General features: G+C 41.4%; 2 protein-coding genes across 5 annotated transcripts in view; one reads left to right on the forward strand and one right to left on the reverse strand.

Moving 5' to 3' along the window:
* ANKDD1B (ankyrin repeat and death domain containing 1B) overlaps window positions 1-5,060 on the forward strand; it is a 52,364-nt gene extending 47,304 nt beyond the window's left edge. The window contains exons 13-15 of the mRNA XM_015420283.1: window positions 488-686; window positions 3,915-4,046; window positions 4,863-5,060. Coding sequence (XP_015275769.1) covers window positions 488-686; window positions 3,915-4,046; window positions 4,863-4,921 — 390 coding nt within the window. The 3' untranslated portion in view covers window positions 4,922-5,060. The remainder of the gene's footprint in view (window positions 1-487; window positions 687-3,914; window positions 4,047-4,862) is intronic.
* Window positions 5,061-7,404: 2,344 nt separating this feature from the next.
* Window positions 7,405-24,273, reverse strand: part of POC5 (POC5 centriolar protein) — a 37,005-nt gene continuing 20,136 nt past the window's right edge. For 3 of the 4 annotated variants that reach the window (XM_015420379.1, XM_015420389.1, XM_015420398.1), the window contains exons 4-13: window positions 21,299-21,409; window positions 20,297-20,484; window positions 18,927-19,103; window positions 17,265-17,381; window positions 15,018-15,197; window positions 14,526-14,688; window positions 11,540-11,703; window positions 11,032-11,142; window positions 9,483-9,659; window positions 7,405-7,765 (exon numbers count right to left, since the gene is read on the reverse strand). In XM_015420379.1, coding sequence (XP_015275865.1) covers window positions 7,619-7,765; window positions 9,483-9,659; window positions 11,032-11,142; window positions 11,540-11,703; window positions 14,526-14,688; window positions 15,018-15,197; window positions 17,265-17,381; window positions 18,927-19,103; window positions 20,297-20,484; window positions 21,299-21,409 — 1,535 coding nt within the window. In that variant the 3' untranslated portion in view covers window positions 7,405-7,618. The remainder of the gene's footprint in view (window positions 7,766-9,482; window positions 9,660-11,031; window positions 11,143-11,539; window positions 11,704-14,525; window positions 14,689-15,017; window positions 15,198-17,264; window positions 17,382-18,926; window positions 19,104-20,296; window positions 20,485-21,298; window positions 21,410-24,273) is intronic. The other variant, XM_015420406.1, reaches the window with a different exon arrangement.

The following is a 24,273-nucleotide window of genomic DNA, read 5'->3' on the forward strand; positions in this document are numbered from 1 at the left end:
TGATCTTCGTGCAGTTCCTAAGGATTCCCAGTCCCTCAGGGGCAGCATTTTGGGGAGATCGTTGGGAAGCAGCAGCAAGGGCAGGCAGGAATGTCCTGTTCCATTGACAAAAGTGCCTTGTCTGAGTGGAAAATTTAATCTGGATCTAACCCAACAGATCTGTTTAGTCTGCTACTATCATTCATTTTCATATCCCACACAAATAGATGGAGGTGCCATAGAGATGTTTAGCTACCAGGAGTCTAGGCACCTGGGTGTATTGGTGTAGATTTACTTTTTGTTTCAGGATATGCTCCTTTCTCTTCTTCCTTTCCTTTTTTGGGGTGGCATGGAGATGTGTTGTCATACCACTGGTATGATGCTTGCGGCAGTCCTAGCGAAGTATTAACATCCAAGGGAGATTTTTTTATCATCTGTAAAGACCTGCCATTTGGAAAACCACATAGTTAAACTTGTGCAGCTTATCTATGGACTCTTTACTTTCTAGGAGTATCTCCGAAGCGGTGGTAATTTGCCAGATGAGATCCTGTCTTTTAAACAAGATCACAGAATAGAGACCAAACAGATCCGCTCCTCCCTCTGGAATCTGTCCTACAATCTGTTAAAAATGCAGGAATGGAAAAAAATTGCACAGTTCTGGCAATTTACAGATGACCAAATCAAAGCTATTGAAGAACAGTGGACAGGTTAATATACTGGAGTGGAAATGGTTGTAGGCTGTTTGAAGATAGAAGTATGGGGCATTCCAGCTGAAGTTTGAACTAAAATTTTTTGTTTACAGGGAAATTAAAGTGGCTGTTTTCTGCTGGTTTAAATGGTTCACCAAACCACACTCCTGCCTCTGTTTGTGGGCTTAAAAAAACAGCAACAAAAATTCAGGTTAAATGCCCCCCCCCAAAAAACCCTACTGCATGCTGTATCAAATTTTGCAAGCTAGTATAAACAGTAATAAGTAGTTCAGTTCAAAGCATTTAGCAAAACTAAGCAAATGAAGTTGTTAAAAGCAACATCAATAAGTAAAAAATCTAAAGTTATCCTTAAAAGCAGCAGTCCTTAAAACAGGGAGGTAATCAGCACCAACCAACAGAGATAAGAGGAGAGGAATATATCTGATAAAACTTCCCAGGCATTCAATTACCTAGAAGCTTGGGAAAATAAAAACATTTTTGCGGTTGCTTGTAAAATCTCAGCTTTGGCAAGGCTAGGAGTAGGAGGGGGAAGTTCCACAGTCTTGTTGCTACAAAAGAAGAGGCCAGTGCTACTAGACTCCAATCTTGCTCTCCTATGGCAGACCAACATGGCTACCCTCCTGAAACAGAAGGGGCCCTGGCTGTGATGCTCACTCGCCTCAGATCTGAGAATGTCCCAGATCTGAGAATGACCTGAACCTGTGAGCAAGGAACTGAGCACTGGATTTACCACAAGTGTTCCTTTTGTTCAGAGGGAAAAAAAGAGGGGAGCATACTTGATTGATATCAGTAATTGGGTTAGGAGGCATGGACAGACTTTTAGCTTTTCCACCTCCTTGGCACTCATAGTAAGTCTAATGTGCCAGTCTCACTCAGAAGAGGAGGGCATGCTAGATTGATTGGATACCCATCAGGGTGAGTTGGATGCTGTTCAATGCCATCAGAGCGTCTGTGCCAGAGCTGAAGAAGTTATATCTAATGATGGTTGATCTTAATGCCCAGGTTTCAGCTTTACAAATACCCTCTGTTGATGCATTGGCATCAGATGCTGTCAAAGTTGCAATGCTCCCCAATCCACTACTTTGGCTTCAGCTGAGGTGGCCTGGTCAATATAGCAAGGCTGGGGGTGGGGAGGGTGCTAATGGAAAAGGAAAAGCAGCGGAACAAAGCTAGAAAGACAAATACTAGAGAAAATGCTTTCCCACGCAACAGGATGCTCCCCTCAGTGGAGACAATAATTAGACGTTTGTCCCTGCTTCCTAACCCAAAGGGAAGAAATCCACCCATCATGATGTCAAGGATGCTCTGAGGAGACTGTAAGATTTCCCTAAAATTAGCTGTATGTCCTTTCAGGGAAACATTTGAAGAGATTTTCTGTAAACCCTTATTTCAGCTATTGCAGTTTTATTTACTCAGTAGCAAGTTTCACAGTACAATCCCATTTAGTAAAGTTACTCCAGTTATTCCATCAGGGTCACACTGCATAGGATTGTACTGTTGGTCTGCTAAGATTTCACTTTGTTAATGTAAAATGAAGGCCATGTGACACCCGTAGACCAAAACCTACAACATGATACATTTCTGTTTTGTAGAACATCTATTCTCTCTGAGATGAAGTATATGGAAAACAAAGGAAACCTAGCCAACAAGGAAATGAATTACTTTTGTGGAAAATAATTGCTGTAAATACATTTTACTTCATGTTTTCTGCACATAACACGGATGGGCTTTGTGCCTGTGCAGAACTACAGTTTGGAAGCTTCTGGAGCTAGCAGTTTTAGGTGTAAAAATTATGTCCCCTCACATGCAGCTTTGTTTGCAGACGCCCAAAGGGAAAAGTCGCACCTTCCCTCTCGGTTCTTTCATCGCTAACAGCAAAAACTGTTTCAGGGAACCTTTCTTCAGAGTTGCCTTCTTTGAAGATTAGGATTTTCTTTTAAAATAAATAGTATTGTAATTTCTTCTAGTCTATCTCTCTGCCCCCTCTAATTTCCCTGTCCCTTTTCATTTGGCTCCCCTGGTGCCTCTGGTGCTAATGAAAACCTTCAAAAAAAGGGTCATCAGTGTAGAACCAACGGCATCCTCTTTCTCGGGAAAGACTCCCTCCTGCAGAAAGAACAGATGGAGCTCCAAGGGAACTGGGGTTCCACTCAAGTTACTTCACCATCTCCAAGAAAGACAGAGGACTATGCCCTGCTCTTGACCTGCAAGAAGTCAACAATTACTCCAAACCCCCATAAGATTAGAATGGTGACCCCTAGCACCTATCCTCCCCCTTTTGTCATCAGAAGCCTGTTTAACTTCTATTGACAGAAAAGACACCTATTTGCACAGTTCAGTCTGTCCACATCACAAATTCATATATTTTGTTATGTGCTAGTAATGGCCCAACACCTCCCAGACAGGACCTACTCCATATTTTTTTTTTAATATTTATACTCCACTCTTCTTCTCAATGGGGTTGCAGAGGGGCTAACAACATTCTTCTCTCCTCCATTCTATCCTCACACCAACCCTGTGAGGTAGGTCAGGCTGAGCATGTGTGACTGGCCCAAGGCCACCCAACGAGCTTCCATGTCACAAGTGGGGATTTGAACCGATGCTCTAACCACTATACCAAGGTCCTTGGTCTAGCAATCACTGCAAAGGGCCAGTGGTTACTAGCACCCTCCATAGCTTTATCTTGTTCACCATTCTCTATTTATTTATTTAGAAAAATTCAATACTATCTCCCAGTGGAGCTGCTCTAGTTCTACTACAATCTCCAGCTCATGCAGGACTCCTAGGAGAATCTCCTATGAATCTGCAGCACTAAGAACTCTCTGGTGGACTCGCCACTGCAATCTACACCAGGAAGTCCCCTTCAGGTGACACTCATGATAGATGCCTCAGTGTCAGGAGACTGTAGTAGGCATACCATCAGCCAGTCATGATCACCTCAGAAGACATGACTCCACCTCAAATATCTGGAAATCCTAGCTCTTTAATTTGTTCTGACATACCTAGTTTTGGAAAGAACTGAAGGAGAAGGTATGACTTTTCTCTCTTGGACATGTGCGCATGACTTCTGCACCTAAAAACTATCTCTAGAAGTTTCCAAATTGTAACTGTATGCAGGTGAGAAACACATCAGCATGAATGCACAGATGATCACTCAAAGAACAAGTCATAGGAGCTTGTTTTTTCTTTAGGCAACTAACATTTAATAATATATCTAATATCTAGGGGAAAAGAGCTACAAGGAACATGGACATAGAATGTTTCTCATCTGGTTACATGGTGTCCTAATGGCTGGTCAGAATCCAGTTAAACATTTATATGAAGATCTGAGGAGAGGGGGATTCCAACAACTAGCTGGTGAGCAACAGTTATGAGTAAACACAAGTGCCATAGCTAGAAAATGCTTTTATGTTGTTAAAAGGAAGAGAGTCTAGAATTTTTTAGTGATATGGAAGGCACTTAACATGGCATTTCCTGATTATAAAGGCCTTTTTTTTGTTTAGTGATTGTGGTGGTACTTACCTGTACTGAGTACTAGAACCTGTGGGGGGAGGGCTTTCCCAAGTCTTGAGGGAGGAATTGCTGGAAACCAGTGCAACCTTATGAGTATCAGCTCTTTAACCAAAAAAACTGACTAATGATTATCGCAAACACAGATTTTAATTGTGGCATGATCCAGTGTCATGTCCAGTCCACTTGTCATGGATACCAGGTTACTACTAGTCTATGGAGATGTGCTGGAGGAGAGCTTGTAGTCTTCAAAACAATTTAAATTCATAAATGGCAGGACCCTACTGCCTCAGAAAGAAAAAAACTGATAAAAATATTTAGTTGCCAAAGAACTGAATATGGCAAAGATTTGTGAAGGTGTCTAATTGCTGTCTAACCAGTCAGCACACATGACAAATATAGGAACCAAGGCAGTTGAGCAGAAAAATGCATTTCTGATATTTAGTAACAGCTAAACATCCACTTTGAGTGGGTTTTCTGGGGGGGGGGGAGTCAAGTTAATGAATTATTTAGTTACCTCTGGTTTCACTTTAATGTGTAATGTGTTTTGTACCATAAGGTAGGCTAGCTACTGAATACTATAGGCCCAGTTGTGTTAGTTCACGTCATAGATTTCAAACATCAAAAACATCAGATTTCTAATGAGAATATTTCCTCTTCCAGAGAAGATCCGAGCAGAGAATAATGCTGGTGTAGAAGCCAAGAAATGTGCAATCATGTGAGATCACCCACAGAAGAGAGCTTGAAGCCATGCTCTAGAATAATTCGCAAATACAACAGTTTCTCTGCTGCAAGCAGCCCACACTCCTCCTGTACCTAAACTGTTAGAAAAGAAACTTCATATTTCAAACACTGTTCTTCCAGTCGACTGAACCTTAATTTTATATGTATTTGTGGTACAAACACAATTCATATTTTCCACCTGGGTCCAATTGTTTCAGGCCAGATAAATGTAGAACGTTCTCTCTTCACTTACTAGGTTTCTCTGATGAGTAACTACCTCATGTTGAACATGTAAAATTAAATTATATTCTTCTTGTTAGATATGGAAAAAATACTATGGAAGTTTAAGCAACAAGTTCTGGATAGCAAATAGCACATCAAGGTGTTTTAGATTTGTCTTAATATTTAGTGTCCTAAGGAACACAAGTAATGGTCTTCAAGTACAATTTCTTGCATAAGCAAAGTTGTTCCTGTATATTTTTAAATGGGGAAATCCCCCCAAAACAACAACAACAAATTGTGCTTATGAGAAATAAAACCCTAAAAACCACTGCCAGTATAAATAAAAATTTTCCAAAATGAAGTGACATGCATAATATTGTAGAAGTATTAACAATTCAGCTGAAAAGCCACAATCCAGAGGAATGCACATAGGGGTTTTTTTTTCAGGCCCCCTTCCCCCTGCAGACACTTATGCCTCATCTAAAAAAAATGCTCCTGGACATCCAGTCTAGTATGGTATTAAATACACTGTTGCTGGAAGAGAAAATGAGAAACCTCTGTATGCACACAGCTGTCCCTTGGGCAGGTTCTTTGAATATTAGTCCAGTAGCTATAAGATCTGTATTTAAGGTAAGGTCACCAACAGTGCACAGTAGCAATAGTTTTTTCATCTATGTACTACAAATCCTATAAACTGGTTCTATGAGTTATTCTAAAAGTATATAACTAAGCACACATACATGAGTGAATGCACCATTAAAATCAGTGGGCTTTATTTGCATGCAAGAGTTAAGGATTAGGATATCAGTTACAACTGGATCCCCAACTGAAGAATCTGCACAAATCAACAAGCATCATTAGTTTAAGTGGAAACTTCCAAGTTAAGTGTGCTTTGGAGCTGAGGCCACACACACATCCACATAACTTCATGTGTGTCTTATTTGCTCAAGACTAATTCACAGCTGGAAGTATTAATTGCCCCCACTGAAACGTTATCAAGTTTGAGGTTACACCAAAACTTTGTCTGCCGTGTTTAATCCACTGTAGCCCTTTCACCCATGTATGCCATCATCTGACATTAAAAATGAATTCATGTGATACTCATCCTGTGAGTTTCCCCCAGTATTAGTGCAGTGGTGTTCGAGCTGCTACAGCTTCTGCCCTTTGCACTGGTGCCATAATGTTGAAGGCCAAGATCATGTGGAAGAAACAGTCATAGGTACTGCCCATGACATCATCACCCATCAAGCAAACTGGATTATCACAGGCAGGGGGCTCCACAAATTCCTCCCACTTGACCAGGCACTTGATGCACTTGGGTACTATGGGAAGAAAACAAGCAGCAGCCTCCATGTTGCCGAGAGAACATTGCAAGGGACCTTAAAGTAGCCACTATGGACAACTTATTTCTTTCTCCCTGGCTGCTGCTTTTTATTTAGAGCTTTGCTACTCATCACAATCCTTTGGCTTGGATCCAGACAAGACGTTTTCACAGGCACAAGCATTTCGGCCTGCAGCATGTGATCTTCCTGCTTCCCCTTCCCATAGCCACCTGTAATGCCCCTTGAAATCCTGTTCTCAGTGGTTCCCCACCCTCCCCATCCCAGGAACAGGACTTCGGAGGCATTTTGGGCTGCTGCGGGAAGGGGGAGGTGGGAAACAAATCACACTCATTGTGCAGAAATCCTTGAGCCTGTGGTAATGTTAATCTGATCCAACCCTTTATGGTTTAGTGTTCCCTGGAGGCCATACTACAGGTGCAGTTAAAACAGAGAAAGTCACAATTTCCGTGAGCTGCATTAAACAGATGGGCCCAAAGTGAACTGGAAACAAAAGAAATTTATGCTAACGGATAACTCTGTGCAGCTGTGTCTGATATGTATTTTGCTTATTTATATTTAGTATATAGTCAAATCATATCACCTACCTAATTTAAAACAGATTTATCCCATGTTATAGGTAGCTCAGTTTCTCTTGGAAACAATAGCACTTTTCAATTAAATGTGAGTGAAGACATGTTTTTCCTTCCTCAAACTGTACTTCCGATATCAATTTGGACCACTGTATCACTTGTTTGAGACCCATTTTCAGAACTAAGTAAAAACTATGCATAATAGCCATTAGTACTGTATAAATATTCATGAGCCTTAACACTTCAAAAAGTTCATCCTTTTTATTAAAAACATTTAGTTGATTCCTTAAATAAGCATACACATTTACTAAAATAGATTAAGAAAATAAGAATTTCAAGTAGACCTTATTTGCAGTTACAGAGAACGACCGCACAAAATCAAGGGGCTTTATGTCTCAAACATTTTTACATGTATCATATTTCTGAGGAGGGAAAATAAACCATGATGCATCCTTAGGACATTGCCAGGTCAATCTGGAAACAGTAGGGAGCACTTTTTAAACTGCAACTTGGAAAATCTTTACCTGCTCAAGATAAAATTTAAGCATTTCAACCTGTCAATCTAGTCAACAACCTTTATTGACTGGATGATGCTGTGGGGCTGGGGAGGAGTTTTCCCACTGTGTCCTGGAGGCCTTGTGCTGGCAGTGCTTGGAAAATGGTGCAAAGTTCGAGGATACTTAGCCGCAGTTGCTTGAGATATAGTTTGCTGAAACATAAAAGCAAGAAGCGGCTATGCGTTTTCTGCTTTATCCTACAAATACAAAACTATTTCAAAACGTTAATAACCAGAAATATATCTTCAGTTAAAATAGTTCCACAAAGATATCGAACCAAAAGGAAATGCACAAGAACTACAAATAGTTTCCGAGAAATATATCTTCAGTTAACATAGTTCCACAAAGATATCGAACCAAAAGGAATGTAAAGAGAGTGGTCAACGTTTAAGAATTTACTGCAAGATAATATTATGTAAAGGATGTTATAGTCAAATGGAACCTTTCACTCTGAACTTCTGTGACAAGGCAGTCCCTTTCCATCCTCCCCATCGCCCTGAGCCCTTCGGCTTTTTGGGTTCAGAAAGATCACGCTCATATATGCACATTTGTTCTCCCAGCTATACCCAGTAAGTATGAACTCTTACTGCACCCAAGACTGATTATGCTAATCATCTTGTATTCTGTCAGCCAAACAGCTTGACTGACAGCTCATCATCAGGAAAGATACATTATCTTCCTGTCAACCCCGATCTTGCTGCCTTTGATCCTGCACATACTTACACATTTAAACCAAAAAAATTATACTATGACTGACAGGCGACATGGCTTTCAAAAAAGCTTTAGATGACCTGTGTTGTAGTGGCAGATAGAGGAAAGAGGTAGGAGAAGAAGCATGCATCTGGGTGACATATAGATCTACAGATATACCGAAAGGGAAGGAATGGGAGACAAAGGATATAGAACAAACACAAAACTCCAGAAAGTATTTTTTGAGGTCACCATAATCAGTCAAAAGACACTCAATACCTCTTAGGAATTCTCAAACTTTGTCAAGATCCACTTTGCTAACCTTACACAGCCTCACGTTGGATACTTGCCAAGGAATACTAACATCTAAAAGTCTTCTTTACCTCTTGGTTTTTCTGATCTCCTTGTCTATGTGTACACCAAAAACATCACACTGAAAAATAAATTGTCTTGGAAAATACAAGAGACACGGGCCCAAGACTGCCAAATTATCACGAAACCATAGATGAGGCAGCAAAGCTGTGTCTGGGCTGCACACAACTGAACACTTCTCCATACAAAAAATGTCCGTATATATAACTACCATATTTCTAGCCAATCCTCTATGACTTTTTTCCCTAGTTTTTTTAGTTACAGGTTATCTGTTTCATACCTGGCATTTTAAAGGAATGGGAACAAGGAAGAGGTTTGCCTCATTTGCTGTTTGTGAGAACCAAGTGTTTAAAAACTGTGCTCAAATGTACAAACTATGAAAAAACTGACCCATTCAAGAGGGCTTTTCTGTGCAGGTAATTAGAGTAAGAAATGATTTAAACCCAGCAGAAGAATGAGAAGGGTGGAGATAATAATAATAGCCTACCTTACAGTGCAGTTATAAGGATTTCTGTGATAATGTACACGAAGTGCTTTGAACACCAAATGCACTACTTAAATGCCAAGACGAAAGATACAGGAAGCAGAGGATAGGACCAAACAGAAAATTTCTCACAGCACAGAAAAGCAAGATGTGGGATTTTCCAGTGGGAGTGGTGAGATTTAACTTGCTCAGAAATAAACGGAGTTAGGAATGAATCAGAAGTCACCAATTTAGTATGAGGCCTGCCTTAAGAGAGAAATTAAGGAAGCTGTTACTTAGTGAAAAGAAAAGGTACAACATTATAAAAACACTGCATTACTTACTTGAGTTACTGGATGATGTTTTTCCACAACAACAGAGTTCATGGGAGGAGAAACTCCAAATACAGCTAAGCTATTACCATATCGATTCTTTGGTCCAAAATCAGACCTGCCGGTGATCCTAGCAGTGATCGTCCTTCCAGACTTCTGCTGTGCCGATGTCACAACCCTCGTCAAGGGCTATGACAAACAAACAGCAATGCAATTAGTATTTAATTTATATATACAAAGCTTTTTCATAGTCAGCCTGAGTTTTCCACCTGTAACAACGCAAGATTTAGCGTCCTTTATGGTGCTAACTTTTCTTGTGCAAGATGTTGTTGGGATTATTTAATCACTTACATGGCAAAGCAAAGGTCCTTCATTAATTGGGTCTATAGTGTGACTACCAAGACTTATAGATCTTGTGGCCATAAGCAATGTTCCCTCTAAGCTGTGGAGTCTTGTGAGCAAAAATGCTATTTTGTGAGCTACTGGCATTAAAGTTGTGAGCGAGCAATTTGGTTACCGCATAGATTAGTCTGCTTTGGAGCCATTCTTCCTGAGCGAAGACAAAAATGTGTGAGCCGGAGGCTAAAGAACTGTGAGCTAGCTCACACTAACTCAGCTTAGAGGGAACACTGGCCATAAGGAAAAACTCTACAAGCCACTTGGGTCAAAGATTACCAACAGCTATAGCTACCTCCGCCACATCATTCTATCAGTTGACAATACTTGGAACTTGACCAGAGAAACACAATGAAATGTGACAGAGTCCCCTCCCTTTTGATGTTTGCCCTTTGGGCTATGAACTGCTCTGAAATCATCATTAAAGGATAATACAGAAATTTAGAAAAATAAAACGGGGCACTTAAGGCTTATTTTTAGTTATGCACATTCTAGAATGTAATTTTATCGACAGGTTAATTCAAAGACAAACTTTGTAGAGTTTCACATATGCTCTTATCCAGTCTTACACCTCTGTGGAGTTCTACAACATGGTTCTTCTCCCTGCCTCCCAATCACATATTCAGGTACACCCCCCTCCCCCAGGGTAATTTCTTGTGACATGCATAAAGATGCAATGCCAACATGGCTGTTTTTTTGGTAGAGTGGTATTCTAATGTGCTTCACCAGAAATGGTCATGTGACCTTTCACATGCAAGGTGCCTGTTAATTAGCTAATCACAGTGGAACATAGAAAAGGAATTATCTGATTCCCTTTTGAAGCTGTCCATGCTTGTAGCTGCCACCACTTCCTGTGGCAGTGAATTCCAAGTGTTAATCACTCTTTGGGTGAAGAAGTTAATTAGCTAATCACAGTGGAACATGGAAAAGGAAGATATACTAGCTGGATATTTTAGCTACGATGAAATAACACAATGACCTTTCCCCTAATGGGGTGGGGTGGGAAGACATGGGATATAATGTGCCTGGAGCTTTTTCAACTGCAAAATTATAAATGTATTTTTACATAACTCCCATTTGTTCCAAAGCGTTTTGTGTAGGAAACATTCCCAGGGGACAGTGCCCATAGACTTCACTTCAAGACAGATAAATAGGTTGCTGTTACCAGGTTTGAAACTGTTGCGATGCCAGCTCCTGCAACACTAGGGCCTATTAATCCTCCAGCTGAGTCTAATCTAGTCTGAGAGGTAACTGCGTGGCTCTGATGGGAAGAAAACTGTAAAGCAAAAGAAAAAACAACCCTAGCAATCAGATCCAATAGGGACACTATGTTCCCAAGCCCTAACCCATTATCACCAGCATTTAAGCCTGCTTTGCAATGCAAATATTCCTGCAACGCCAACACATTATGGTATGCTGCACACAGTGGCACAACAATCCACTAACCAATTTAGGTGGTAGGGCAATGGCCATTAATCTGCCATGCTATTCTTTTTAAGGTGCCTGGACTTCCAGTTTCTACTGCTAAACTCCTAATAAAGTTATTTTTAATTTCACATCACAGATTTTTTTAGAAAAAGTTTTTAAAAACGTTGTCATGTTTGAATGCATTGGATTGTTGAAACTGGGAGCTTGCTCCAAAGAACAGTTATTTTCAGTGTCTGCTTACTCACCAGATTCTCGGCAGGAACAGAGGCGGGAGGAGGAGCAGGAGGAGGTGGCGGCGGCGGTGAGGAGGAGGGTGGAGGAAGTAAAGGGCGATCAAATTGTGATGGAGGAAGTTTCGGTGCTGGAGCACCAGCACCAGGTTCTGCTTTCTTATCTGACAGATCAAATACTATAAATAAATTCAGAAAAAACAAATTACAAATTATCTGGCCTGAGGAGCTGACAATCTAAACTTCAACACAGAGAGAGACAGATTGAAAGAGGTCAGGAAAGTCAGAAGCTGGGGGTAACAGGGGAAGCACACACACTTTATACACATTTGATTGTTTGCAGTGTGTGAGTGCGTGCGCTGAGGCCAGAAACCTTCACAAGGTCAGTTATGAGAAGAGGTTTCAAGGAAGCGGAAACACCATGCAGCAGTTCTTGGTGGGAGTTCCCAGCATAACAGCTTCCAAGGAAGATGTTGTGTAGATGAAGAATAAAGGTAAAGGTAAAGGTTCCCTTGCTCGAAAGTCAGTCGAGTCCGACTCTAGGGTTGCAGTGCTCATCTCCGTTTCAAAGCCGAAGAGCCAGCGCTGTCCGAAGACGTTTCCGTGGTCATGTGGCCAGCATGACTAAACACCAAGGCGCACGGAATGCTGTTACCTTCCCACCGAAGTGGTACCTATTTATCTACTTGCAATGTCTTGCTTTCGAACTGCTAGGTTGGCAGGAGCTGGAACTAGAGACGGGAGCTCACTCTGTCTTGCGGCACCCGGGTCTCGAACTGCTGAACTACCGACCTTCCACAGCCTGCAGTTCAGCGTCTTAACCACTTGAGCCACCGCAGCTCCTTTAGATGAAGAATACAAGGCTGCAATCAACAGCACATTCATCATTCATTCTGCAGCCCACCCCTTCCACTAACAAGACCCTCTTAATTTACACCAGAGCCAGCTGGGATAAAAAGACCGCCAGCTGTTGGCGACATCAACTTCAACACTGAAACCAGAGCTGTGATGTTAGCAAGGATGAGTCGCTCCAGCATTAAGGGACCTTGGGTGTGACTGCTGTCCTTCATATTTCCTCAAACACTGCGCTGCATCCCTCATGGTGTCCTTGAGCACCCTCCCCTGCAATGCCTTCCAAATATCAATCTCAGCAGTCTCCCCAAAACGTGCTAGTAGGCATCCTGGCTAGAACTGCTGTATTCGTTCCTTGGTGTCCCCATCCTGGGATCCTGTCCTACGTGCAGTACAAAGAAGAAAGTGTCCACATAGTTAAATAATCAAGGCAGCAACACTGAGAGAGAAGAGACAAATCAAAATAGAACAGAGCTGTGCAAGGCACACCCTTATCAAGCAGATGCTTGGTTTTCCCTTACTTCTGGAAGGCTTATCATAGCCTTTCTGTAGGAGTACAGTGCCACCATGTGGCTGTTAGCTATGCCTGCCTAAAATTTATAAAAATACTCCCTTGGTCTTCAGTTATTTAACCATTCTTGCTCTTCTGATAGACTATCCTTAAAAGAAAAAAGAATCTCTTTTCATAAGAAAATTTACCAGCAAGTTACAGAAAGAGAGGTGTAGACTGATGAAAACACTCTTGCCCCAAACGAACCTAAGTCTATTTTATACAGTCAGACAGTGTGGTGTAGTGGTTAAGAGTGTTGAATTAGGATCTGGGAGACCCACGTTCAGATCCCCACTCATGCCATGGAAGTCTGCTGGGGGACCTTGGGCCAGTCACAGTCTCTCAGCCTAACCTACCTCACAGGGTTGTTGTGACGATAAAATGGTGTAAGTCGGTTTCTCCCATTAAAGGCAGGGTATAAATAAATTAAATAATAAATAGTTAATAAAGAAATATGCTAACACCACAAGCAAGAGCGGATGATCTGGACTTAAAACCAAAATGCTAAATACACCAAATACTGTACCAAGAAAGGCTGAATCCTTCAGCTTGTATAAATGATATAATGTTATTATTTGTCAGTTTGTGAAACATAATTGGCTACAAGAACCACACAAGGCATTTGAAGCTTCACCACCCCAACCACTGGAAACACTTTATCAGAGAGCTCCTTCTTCTGAGAATTTCAGGTTATATATACAGGTTTAAAGCACATGCACAAAATAGTGAATTATCCTGCTGGTGGTCAGAATCACATAAGTCAACCCCTCTGGCTCTGGGAAATTAAAAGGACAATGCTCCTAATTCCACAACATGGAACAGATTCAACAGCCAAATATTCTACATTCATAGCAACTGGCTATCTTGTAGTTTGAAAATCATGGTTAGAATTCATGGGTTAATTAATTTGGGAAAACTGGATTGTGAATTGAAATGCCTTAATAAATTCTGTTACGTCACTAGGTACTCAAAGAGCCCTGGAGGATTACCTGTCCTCTCCTAAGTGTGTATCACACTCTTACTGTTCCCCATTTTCATGTTACTTACTTGTAGCAGAAGAGAGGGCCCAGTTCAAGACTGTAGGAATTCTTACCTTAATAGGTTCTGATAGCTGTTTAGCAACACACACTATACTATCCATCACACTAAGTGTTAAAACTGGCTATCTCACAAGAATGTATACTTAACGTGGGAGGAATTCTTTTTGAAGACTGGGGAAGTGACAAAAATCGGCCTTTGTGAACAACAGACATCTCAAAAGATGCAAGAATGAACTGATAGCATTGGTGAAAAAGAGGAAAAGAAATACAGACGGTGTCATGCAATAATTTAATTGAACAATCAGTTCTGTGGTGGAGTGGCCCAATCTAAGATTCAAATGGAGGTCCTGTAAGCATCAGTTTCACCATCCTTATTGAAGCCCTCCTCATAGTAAATCACTGAAATGGGACAGTGATGGATTTATGTTGTCCTCCCTCCTCACTGATCTGAACAAATGACTTACGGCCAAACTACCTTTTAAAAAGTGCAACATAAACAAGTCAACAGATATTGACATGCTGTAGGTTGGTTCTAATCACCAGTCTGTGTAATACTAACCGTGATCCAATTTGATCTCCTTGCCCTGAAATATGGTCATTGCTTCTAGATTCAGCGCACAGACACCACGCATGAAGGCCTTCTTCATGGCATCTTCATAATCCTGCCTTTTGTTCTGCATTTCTAGGACCTTGTTTCTTGCCTCCTCCAATGCAGCATTTAACTACCAAGGAAATGAAAAAGAATACTTTCACATTAATGAGGGCTGAGTACACAGCACATAACAAGGTTCCTTAGATTCACTGTCCCTTTTTGAAAATACAATTTAGTGCCTTTTCTGGTTGCAGCAGCCCTAACTAAATTCAGGTGTACCAGCAAACAATTTAAACACAGGCTGGCACTGGAATTAATGATGCCACTTTATCAGAAGCAAGTCTCAAAGATAACATAATACTAATACAGCACGGACTGGACATCATTTCTTACTCTAGTGGAAGCAAATGCCTTTTCTTAAATGTTATTAAAACTTCACTTCTTTGGAAACCTCCCTACCTCTTGAATTTTAGCTTCATAGTCATTGGATAGCTCCACACGTACACATTCAGCACTTGACTGACAGGCTTTTTCCATGGTCTCTTTCCAGTTTCTATGGCTAGTAGAGCGCCAAACTCCCCAGGCTTTCTTCAACAAACCTATTTCATAAAGCCGATTAGCCAGTCGATCTGCATATACCTGAAATATATTATCATTGTGAGGAGTGAGTTTCTTGCACCCTAGAAACAGCTATTTAAGTTAGTAAACAATATATTGTGTTAACAAGCTATAAACACTTTTTATATTGCACTATGATAGAATTATACCTACTATCAACACTGCTGTTTTTCTAAAACGTAGGGCAATGCATCTTGTATACTACAGGGCAGATTAAATGAAACTGTGCATGCTCCCCATGTTAAACTGATCAAAAAGGATTTCATTCATGTAGGCCATATTAAAATTCAAACCAGCATGCCCCATTGCCGCTACAAGAAGATGTTTGGTGTTAACAGGCCACAGGACTGTATGGCTTGGATACAGACATTTCTGCTGATGGACAGGACTTCTGTCTTTCTCTTCCCCCACCAATACTGCTCCTGAGGGACAGGAGACTTCCAGTAGCTGCATGTTGGGTGAGCTGGGGGTCTGCAGTGGCGGGGGGGGGGATTGGCAACAATCTCCCTTCCATCCCCAGAACTCCTCTGCTGAATCCAGCCCTATGTTTTCAACATCTCCATGTAAGACCTCATCTGGTGGCTTCATCATGATAATGCAAGATATTATCTCTCCATTGACCTAAATTGTGGGACACTGAATTTGCGGTATAATTCAGGAAAGGGGGAACCATGTTTCCCTATGAACATCTTGAAACTACCAACTTGGTCAATAAAAGTTATGCCTTTAAAAAAAAAAAGCAGAGATCAGATATGTTTTTGAAATGCAGTAGTTCTTTATATATTCCTGATGAATATAAGTGCCAAAGCAGGATTAGAGCTGAATATAAAGAAGATAAAAGGAATGACTACTGGGAAATTAAACAACTTTAAGGTTGATGATGAAGGAACTGAAATTGTTCAAGGTTTTCGATTCCTTGGCTCCATCATCAAACAAAAGAGAGACTGCAACCAAGAAATCAGAAGGAGATTGAGACTGGGAAGGGCAGCCATGTGTCACTTGCAACCAAGATCAAGTTAATTAATGTCATAATATTCCACATTATTATGTATGGGTATGAAAGTAGGACAATGAAGAAAGCTGACAGGAAGAAAGTTGATTAATTTGAAATGTGGTGTTGGAGGAGCATTTTTTGGATACTGTGGACTGCCAAAAACACAAGTGGACTGGAGATCAAATCAAGCCTAAACTATCCCTAGAAGCTAAAATAACTAAACTGAGTTAAGTGTTCAGTGCCCTCCATGCCTGACAGGAGAGAATGAAGATTCCCAGTCACTTCCCGCAATTAGAAAAGACACCTTTACACATTTATCTGCTAGTATGACATATTTATTGCTTTACAGCTGTTGACCCTATAGCCTTAACTTGTTATTCAGTGTCACTTTGCATATCTTGATCATCATCATGTTGCATGTTGATTTGCTGTTCATTCTCTCGCTATATGTTTGAACCTTGCCTGCCATTCTAACGTATTTGATAAAGTGTGCGTGCACACAACAGCTCATATCTTGAATAAACCTTTGTTGGTCTTAAAGGTGCCACTGGACTCTAAATTTGTTGTACTGCTTCAGACCAACACAGCTGACCAACTGGATCAAAACTGAGGCTATTGTACTTTGGTTGCATTATGAGAAGAGTCACAGGAAAAGACAATAATGCTAGGAAAAGTTGAAGGCAGCAGGAAAACAGGAAGACCCAACATGAGATGGATTGACTCTACAAAGGAAGCCACACCCCTCAGTCTGCAAGACACGAGCAAGGGCGATTGGAGAAACATCTGGAGCAGAGGTCCATCAGTGGCGGTTAGCCACCAGGTATAGGTGGAACTCTGGGTCTGGGGCAAGGGATGCTCTGTCTTCTTGGTGCTTAGGGGGGCAAGAGTGGGAGGGCTTCTGGAGTTTGGACCCCGCTGGTGGACCTCCTGATGGCCCCTGGGTTTTGGCCACTGTGTGACACAGAGTGTTGGACTGGATGGGCCATTGGCCTGATCCCACATGGCTTATCTTATGTTCTTAAGTTGGAAGTGACTTGACAGAACACACACACAGTTCTTCCTAGCCAAAGTTCAACTAAAACACCCATATGTACCTCATGTCTGGACTCTTGTTTACCCATGAAATGCTGAAGGCGCCACTTGGTGAATCTCCTCATTAATTCTAGCCTGTCTTTTTGTTTCTCAATTGCATGTGTCAAACTGGCAATGACCTAAAGTAGAAAACAGACATAGCATTACATTTGAAAAATGCATTAATTACATTTGACCACTATAATTTTAAAAGGGCATCATTAAAATTCACTAGTATTTGGAAAATGGTGATAAGATGGATCAAATGCATGCCAGGAAAACCAGAAGAGTATAAAGCTAGTCAAGAGAATAAATGGTTCCCTCTTCCAATTGTGATATTTATATTAAACCATGAACAAATACAGATGGGAAGGCCTGGGGGGGAACCAAAAAGTTTTTAGAAGGAATGCTATTTTCCCTGTTTTTTTCTGAGGAGTTTTTCCATCTATATGAAGAAACCACAGAAAGGCATAAATCAGAGCTTGGCAGACCATATGTAATAAAGAACAATGGGCTGGATCCTGTCACTCAACAGCATGGCATGCACAAAAGCTACTGTGAGAACAGGTGCAGATCTGTGTTGCTGGATACATCAAAAAACTGCATGATGCAGTCCAATTTGGATGGGTGATATGTTTTGATCCAAACTGTCATTATCATGGAAGGGTTTTCTGAAATGTGTCTTGCACTGTCTTGGGAAAGAGGAAACAAAACATGGGATATGGTCAAGCTGATTTAGTGCAAGTGCTACCTGCAATTATTTGCATTTCTGCTTGAAAAATTAATGACTGCCTAGTATGGCAGTCAGCAAACTTTATTCATTCTATTTTCTTTTCCCCTAAACTGACTTGGCTCAAAAAAAATCTGATGAGTACAACATTTATCTGGAATGGGGAAAAGGGGAAGCCCTAATAAACAGTATGTAACACTTCCTCCAATATAGATTCTGGGCAATCTCTGATGATTTTACAGCAAGCTAACGAAGGAAACTACATCAAAAACATGGGCAGTTCCTCCTTATTTACTTCCTGCAGTTCCCTTTTGGAGCAGGCATCATGCCAGTCCTCAGCTCTAAGTTCCATTTACTGGTATATGCAAGCGTTAAGAAAAAAATGGATAGTTATCTACAGGCTGCACGGACTGCGAGTTTCTAGCCAAAAATACATGGGGAGGGGAGGAGACACAATTGATAGCTGCAGTTGGTTTTCGATATTAGGAAATAAAAATTTCACATTCCACTTAAAATCCATAATCATTTCCAAAGACCTTATATTCTTTTCCAAATGCTGCTGTGAGGGCCACTTTTTTCAAAGGGGAGGGAGGGAGAGGGGGTTAATAATTTCCTCCTGTTTTCCTCTAAAACAATTCACCCCTAAGAAGCTTCTCCTCTTGAGAGGAAAACACTTAACAGCATGCTTCAGTTTTCTTTAGCGGAGGCAAAAGTGGTCCACAGGTGCCATTTTTCAGCAAGAAAACTGTAGAAGACTAAAAAGTTAAGCATCTATCTCCCACCATGCCTTTCTCCTCCACAGAAAAAAGAGCAGCCCAGTGACTGCACTTAGGTAGGAAAACGTCTTTAAGGGAACACAGAATTAAATATAACATACGGTTCTGCCCTAATAGTTTCTGTAGCAGTTATTACAACAGATAGGCAACTTTTCCAATGGATTAGCAGAGTACATTACCTCATCCTTTCTCCCGATTGACATTTCATATGTATGTAGCAGCTCCTTCAGGTTCTCTAGCTGATTTGTCAGTTGTCTCACATGTGCCGCGTGTTTCTCTCTCTCTTGACTCATTTCTAGCCTGTGATGTTCAATAAAATGAAGCTTCCATTTCCTCAATTCAGTTAGAACATTCGTCTGCAGAATTAAAGGAGCAGCTTTAATGATGAAAGAAGCCTCAGTCCATACTTTCAATTGGAGAGTATCTATGACTGATCAAACTTAACAAAACACATATGGATGTTTGTGTGCAATACTACTGTTTTTAAAAATAACTGCATTAGGGATGGGCACAGTCCAGAAAAACTGTGGACTGTTGAGGTTCAGAGGTCCATGGAGTTTACAGACCCCCAGACCACGAACCTCCACGTTTAATGGACCAGGTCGTGGTCTGTTTGGTCCATGACACCATGCAGCTTACAAAGCCATTTAAAAGGAACATATTCCCTTTCAAAGGCTTTTGCAAAGTCATGCAGTGCACGAGTGAAGGCCAAGCTGCGACTTCACCCACTTCCAGTTCACAGTGTACAGGAAGTGGGTGAAGTCACCACTCAGCCTTCACCCATGCAGTGCACAGCTTTTCTCTTTTGCAAGTCCCACCAACACGGACCTTATGTACCTCCTGGGATGGTCGTGGGAGGCCCATTGGGTGGGATAGCACAGACTGGGCTCACAGACTACTAACTGGGCCCTGGTCCATGGAAAAATTAGGTCCATGGTCTGGTCCGTGCCCATCTCTACTCTGCATTCTCTTGACAGAAATATGTCTATTGAAAATTCAGCCAAGACAAAACAGCATGCTGGATCAGAACCAGAGAGGGAGGAAGAGATGTAAAAGGTATCACATTTCAGCAATGGTGTGTTTGTGTGTATTCATGTGCATGTGTGTGTGAATGAGTGTACACATGCGTGGGGAGAATTCATGCATTCTGACAACAATAAACTAGTTGTTAAGACAAAAGACGATTTTCTAAAAATACAGGCACCACTCAATCAGGGATAATTCTTTGATGCTATGCTGTAAGAACCACTAAGTTCCACTGATAAAATCAAATATGAAATGAACTTTCTCACTACAGCACAAGACAGCTCCGACAGCTTTTCTGTGTCTAGCAAAACACTTAAGTATAAATTTCTCAGAATTGTCCAGTCCCATTTTGCTGACAAATCTTCTCACTACAGCACAAGACAGCTCCGACAACTTTTCTGTGTCTAGCAAAACACTTAAGTGTAAATTTCTCAGAATTGTCCAGTCTCATTTTGCTGACTAATTTTCACAAAAATTTGCAAAGTTATCTACCATTTTCTTAGAATTAGCAAAAAATCCATACCTTCAGGCTCCCACTCCAGAGATCAAGTATGCTCTCTATTTGGGTCACTCTTTCATCAGAAAGGCTTAACTCTGTCATATTTGACTCTTGGATTTCTCTTTGACTAGATGATGATTCTTCAGAAGTCTCTTCTGGACGGACTGGGCAAAGTCCCTCCATGCCCTGACGAGCTGGCTCCTTTACAGAAACTGAAAGAAAACAAAGAACGATTTGGCTCTCAGACAATGTATTATTGAACCTAAATAAACACAAGTATTTATTTCCTCCCCATAATATAATGCAAAAATGTGTTACATTAAGAAATTAATCCTTTAAACCTCATTAGCAATTCCTAGAAGGAAAGAGGATGCTAAGATATAGCATTGTTCCCTTTAATTGTAAGGCTTTTGTGCTAGCAGTTGTGCCATGTTAGAAAAGTCTGTATGCTTCATAGTGCTTGGGAGCTACTCCACAAGGGGGGGCTGCTTTTCTCTTTGTCTATATCTGCACAAAAACACATATTATACACACAGAGGATGTGCCAACTAGAGAACCCCTTTACATTGAGGTTTCCACAGGGAGCTTTTCTCTCCATTTTTCCCAATTGTCTGAAGCTGCTTTTTTAAGAAAAAGGAAAACAGCACCTGGAGATGCTGCACAGAAGCTATGGATCATGAAGACACACAAGATACAAGAATCACTCCTTGTACTTCTTTATAGTGTAAGTCTCATTGCACACATTTTACAAACACCATATATCACGTGAATGACATCCAGTTTAAAATCAGGGGCATTGCAGTGTTGTAATTAGAGAGATCAGGGTTTAAATTCCCATGCCCTCATGAAGGACACTGAGCTGCTGTCCTTGAATATCAACCTAAGCTATTCCACAGGTATTAATGTGTAAAAAAGTACAAGTAATCCATATTGGGACTGACTTGTAAATGAAGCTGAACCCTTTTCAGGTTTTACGGAATCAAGTTTCAAACTAACATCCTATTCCCAACCTCAGTAGAATTATACCTTCTATCCTTGTTGTCCGAGTAGATGTTGCAAAATCAGAACTTCTTCCAGGCTTCCTCTGGCCTGTTGCTACAGTTCTTTGCCTGCGTTCATCCATTACTGGACTTTTTCCTATTTCAAACATGAGGAATAACTAGATTTAAAGAAACTGGTATAAAGTAGGTAAGCCTTCTGTGTTTCTCTTGCCATGTATCAAAGCTTCTTATATGGGGGCCAGCAACTGGTAGGCTTTGCCTGAATCAAGTTTGTCCTAGGCAATTGGAAGAAACAGGAGGAGGAAAGCATGGTAGATCAGCTCTCCAAGTGAATGGCCTCATCATCATTATCAATATATCTAATTCTGTGGATACTTAAATCCGCAGACTTGAGCTATGGACCGACAAATCTTTCTATGAACCTGACAAAAGCCCTAAGTTAAAACCCTCCAAAATGATAGCAGCTTTAAGAAAATTATGTCTATTGCTAGGCAACCAGAATAGTACTGCCCCCCCTTCAAGCTTTGGTTTCTCTCAGTGAAAGATAGGGGAAGGGGCAAAGCCCTTTCCAGGGCTAATTTGGTCTTTAAGGGAAGCCTCATCAGGGCTAGGCCTAGCAGCAACCACTGGAACTAATTGTTACTAAACGACTTGCATGAGTCACCCAGGCCTGGCTGCTTGCTACTGTTCAACAGCACCTCAAGAAAGCCAGTGTGGTATAGTGGTTAAAGCTTCAGAATAGGGTCTGGGAGACCAAAGTTCGAATCCCCACTCTGCCGTAGAAGCTCACTGGGTAACTTTGGGCCAGTCACACATTCTCATCTCAACCTAACCTACCTCACAGGGTTGTTGTGAGGATAAAATAGGAGAGAATGACGTAAACTGTGTTGGATTCCCACTGTGGAGAAAGCCAGGATATCTCGCTTATATAAAAGCCGAATGGTGGTGGCACTTCTCTAGAACATTCCACATGCTCCGGAATTGGTTGACGCCCTGGTGCGTCACTCAGAATCTGTCCCTATCCACTGGCTGCATTGCTTGAGTCTCGCCTCCAACATTCTAAACAGTTTGCTGTTCCTCTCTCCCCCATAGCCAGTCAGAACACAGAGGTTATTTGCATGTGCAGCCTCATTGGCCTTTGCCTCGGAACACAGAGGTCATTTGCATATGCAACTTGATTGGCTTTTGCCTCTAACATTCTAAACAGTTTGCCTTCTGGGGAACCATCGTTGCCAATCTCCAGGTGAGGGCTGGAGATCACTCAGAATTACAACTGCTTTCCAGATGGCGGAGATCAGTTCCCCTGGAGAAAAAGATGGGCTCTGTATCCTTATATGCTGCTGAGGTGGCCCCCGTATGACAGCCAATGTGACGTAGCAGTCAGGGCTTCACAGTACGGGAGAGGATGCAGGTGTGTGTGTGGGGTGGAAAGCTGAAGAGCGAGGGGGAAATAAAGGTAGGTTGATGATTGGCTGGGAAGGAGATAGGGTTGCCAACTCCAGGTGGGAAATCCCTGGAGATGTGAGGGAGGGTGCCTGGAGAGGGTGAGGTTTCAGGAGGCGTGGGACCTTGGACAGGTACAAAGCCATAGATTCCACCCTCCAAACCAACCATTCCCTTCTGGGGAACCATCGTTGCCAATCTCCAGGTGACGGCTGGAGATCACTCAAAATTACAACTGTTCTTTAGGTAGCAGAGATCAGTTCCTCTGGAGAAAATGGTGGACTCAGTGTCATTATACCCTGCTGAGGTCGCCACAGCAAATTGACACTAAGTGTCCAAGGCCAGGGCACCCGCCCAGAGCCTCTTTCTAGAGCTCGTTGTATTTATTTCCACAACGAGCCTTTTTCCTAGTAAGTAAATAAATATCATTCAATATAGCCAAAAATGGGGGAAGATAAAGGGTAGGTTGGCTGGTGGGTGGGAAACAGAAAAGGAAGCAGGAAAAGTGACCGGCTATGGGCTGCCAGGGAAGAGAAAGAGGAAAAAGTGGGGGAGGGTTAAATGAGATCTTTGCAGGTGCTTGTACTCATTATTTGCTGTCAGAATGAAGGAGGAGTATGGGTGTGAGACAAAGAAGCTAATGAGAACTGCCACCCTAAGCACTCAACTAGTTGATACATAGGCTTTGAATTGGGGCATTAGAATATGCTACACTTTCCTCATGATCACGTGCAACCTAAACTACTCTTTCTCCATGCTGTTTCCTGGTGAATGGGAGGTTTCTCTGAAAGCAGTATTTTACCCACAAAAATAAAATGCATGCCAATCTTTAGAATAAGCACCAGCAACTACTAAAGCCAGCAGGAAATTTGCACTGTACTCCGAAAGACAAGAGCTGCTAGATGGAAATATTCCAATAATTCTGAATGTTAGAAGATTATGGTAGTCCATAACTCTAAAAAACTAAATAGTACTGAATAAATCATGCTGATAAGACTTCCATTCAAGTAACTATGAAATGTCAAGATTTCCCAAAACATTCCAATCTAGTTCCTATTTTGAACTCTCGAGTACAATGGAAATATACTCATCTGGACTGCAGGAATTTCTCCCTGCTGTACTAGGACCTCTTCCAATTCATCTGTCTCCCTACCAGTCCACCTATATTGTACTCTGCATATAAGGCTTTTCACACCCTTTGCCTAAGCAACTGTTTGGGCACAAGCACATGTGATACTCTACTTTCAGAAATCCTGACATAAGGAAATATTACATTCACTTTATCTTCACATTCTGAGGACTGGGAAACTCCTGCTTGTGAATAAGTCAGTCACCAGGATCCACAAAAAAGGCAGAAGACAGCAGAAGGATCTTGCCATGAGGGACATAAATACATATTTAGAAGGGGAAAAAACAGTTTGCACACATACTCAAATATGTAAACAAACAAAAGCTGTGTTATGTATTGTTTCACAATACATGCTTATTATCACTTCTTTTTTTAAAAACGACACGTAATGCAAAGGTTGCTCAATGAATACCCCCCCCCCCCCCCTC

This window comes from Gekko japonicus, unplaced genomic scaffold (assembly GCF_001447785.1).
Source record: "Gekko japonicus isolate JY-2015 unplaced genomic scaffold, Gekko_japonicus_V1.1 scaffold412, whole genome shotgun sequence".
Classification (NCBI taxonomy): domain Eukaryota; kingdom Metazoa; phylum Chordata; class Lepidosauria; order Squamata; family Gekkonidae; genus Gekko; species Gekko japonicus.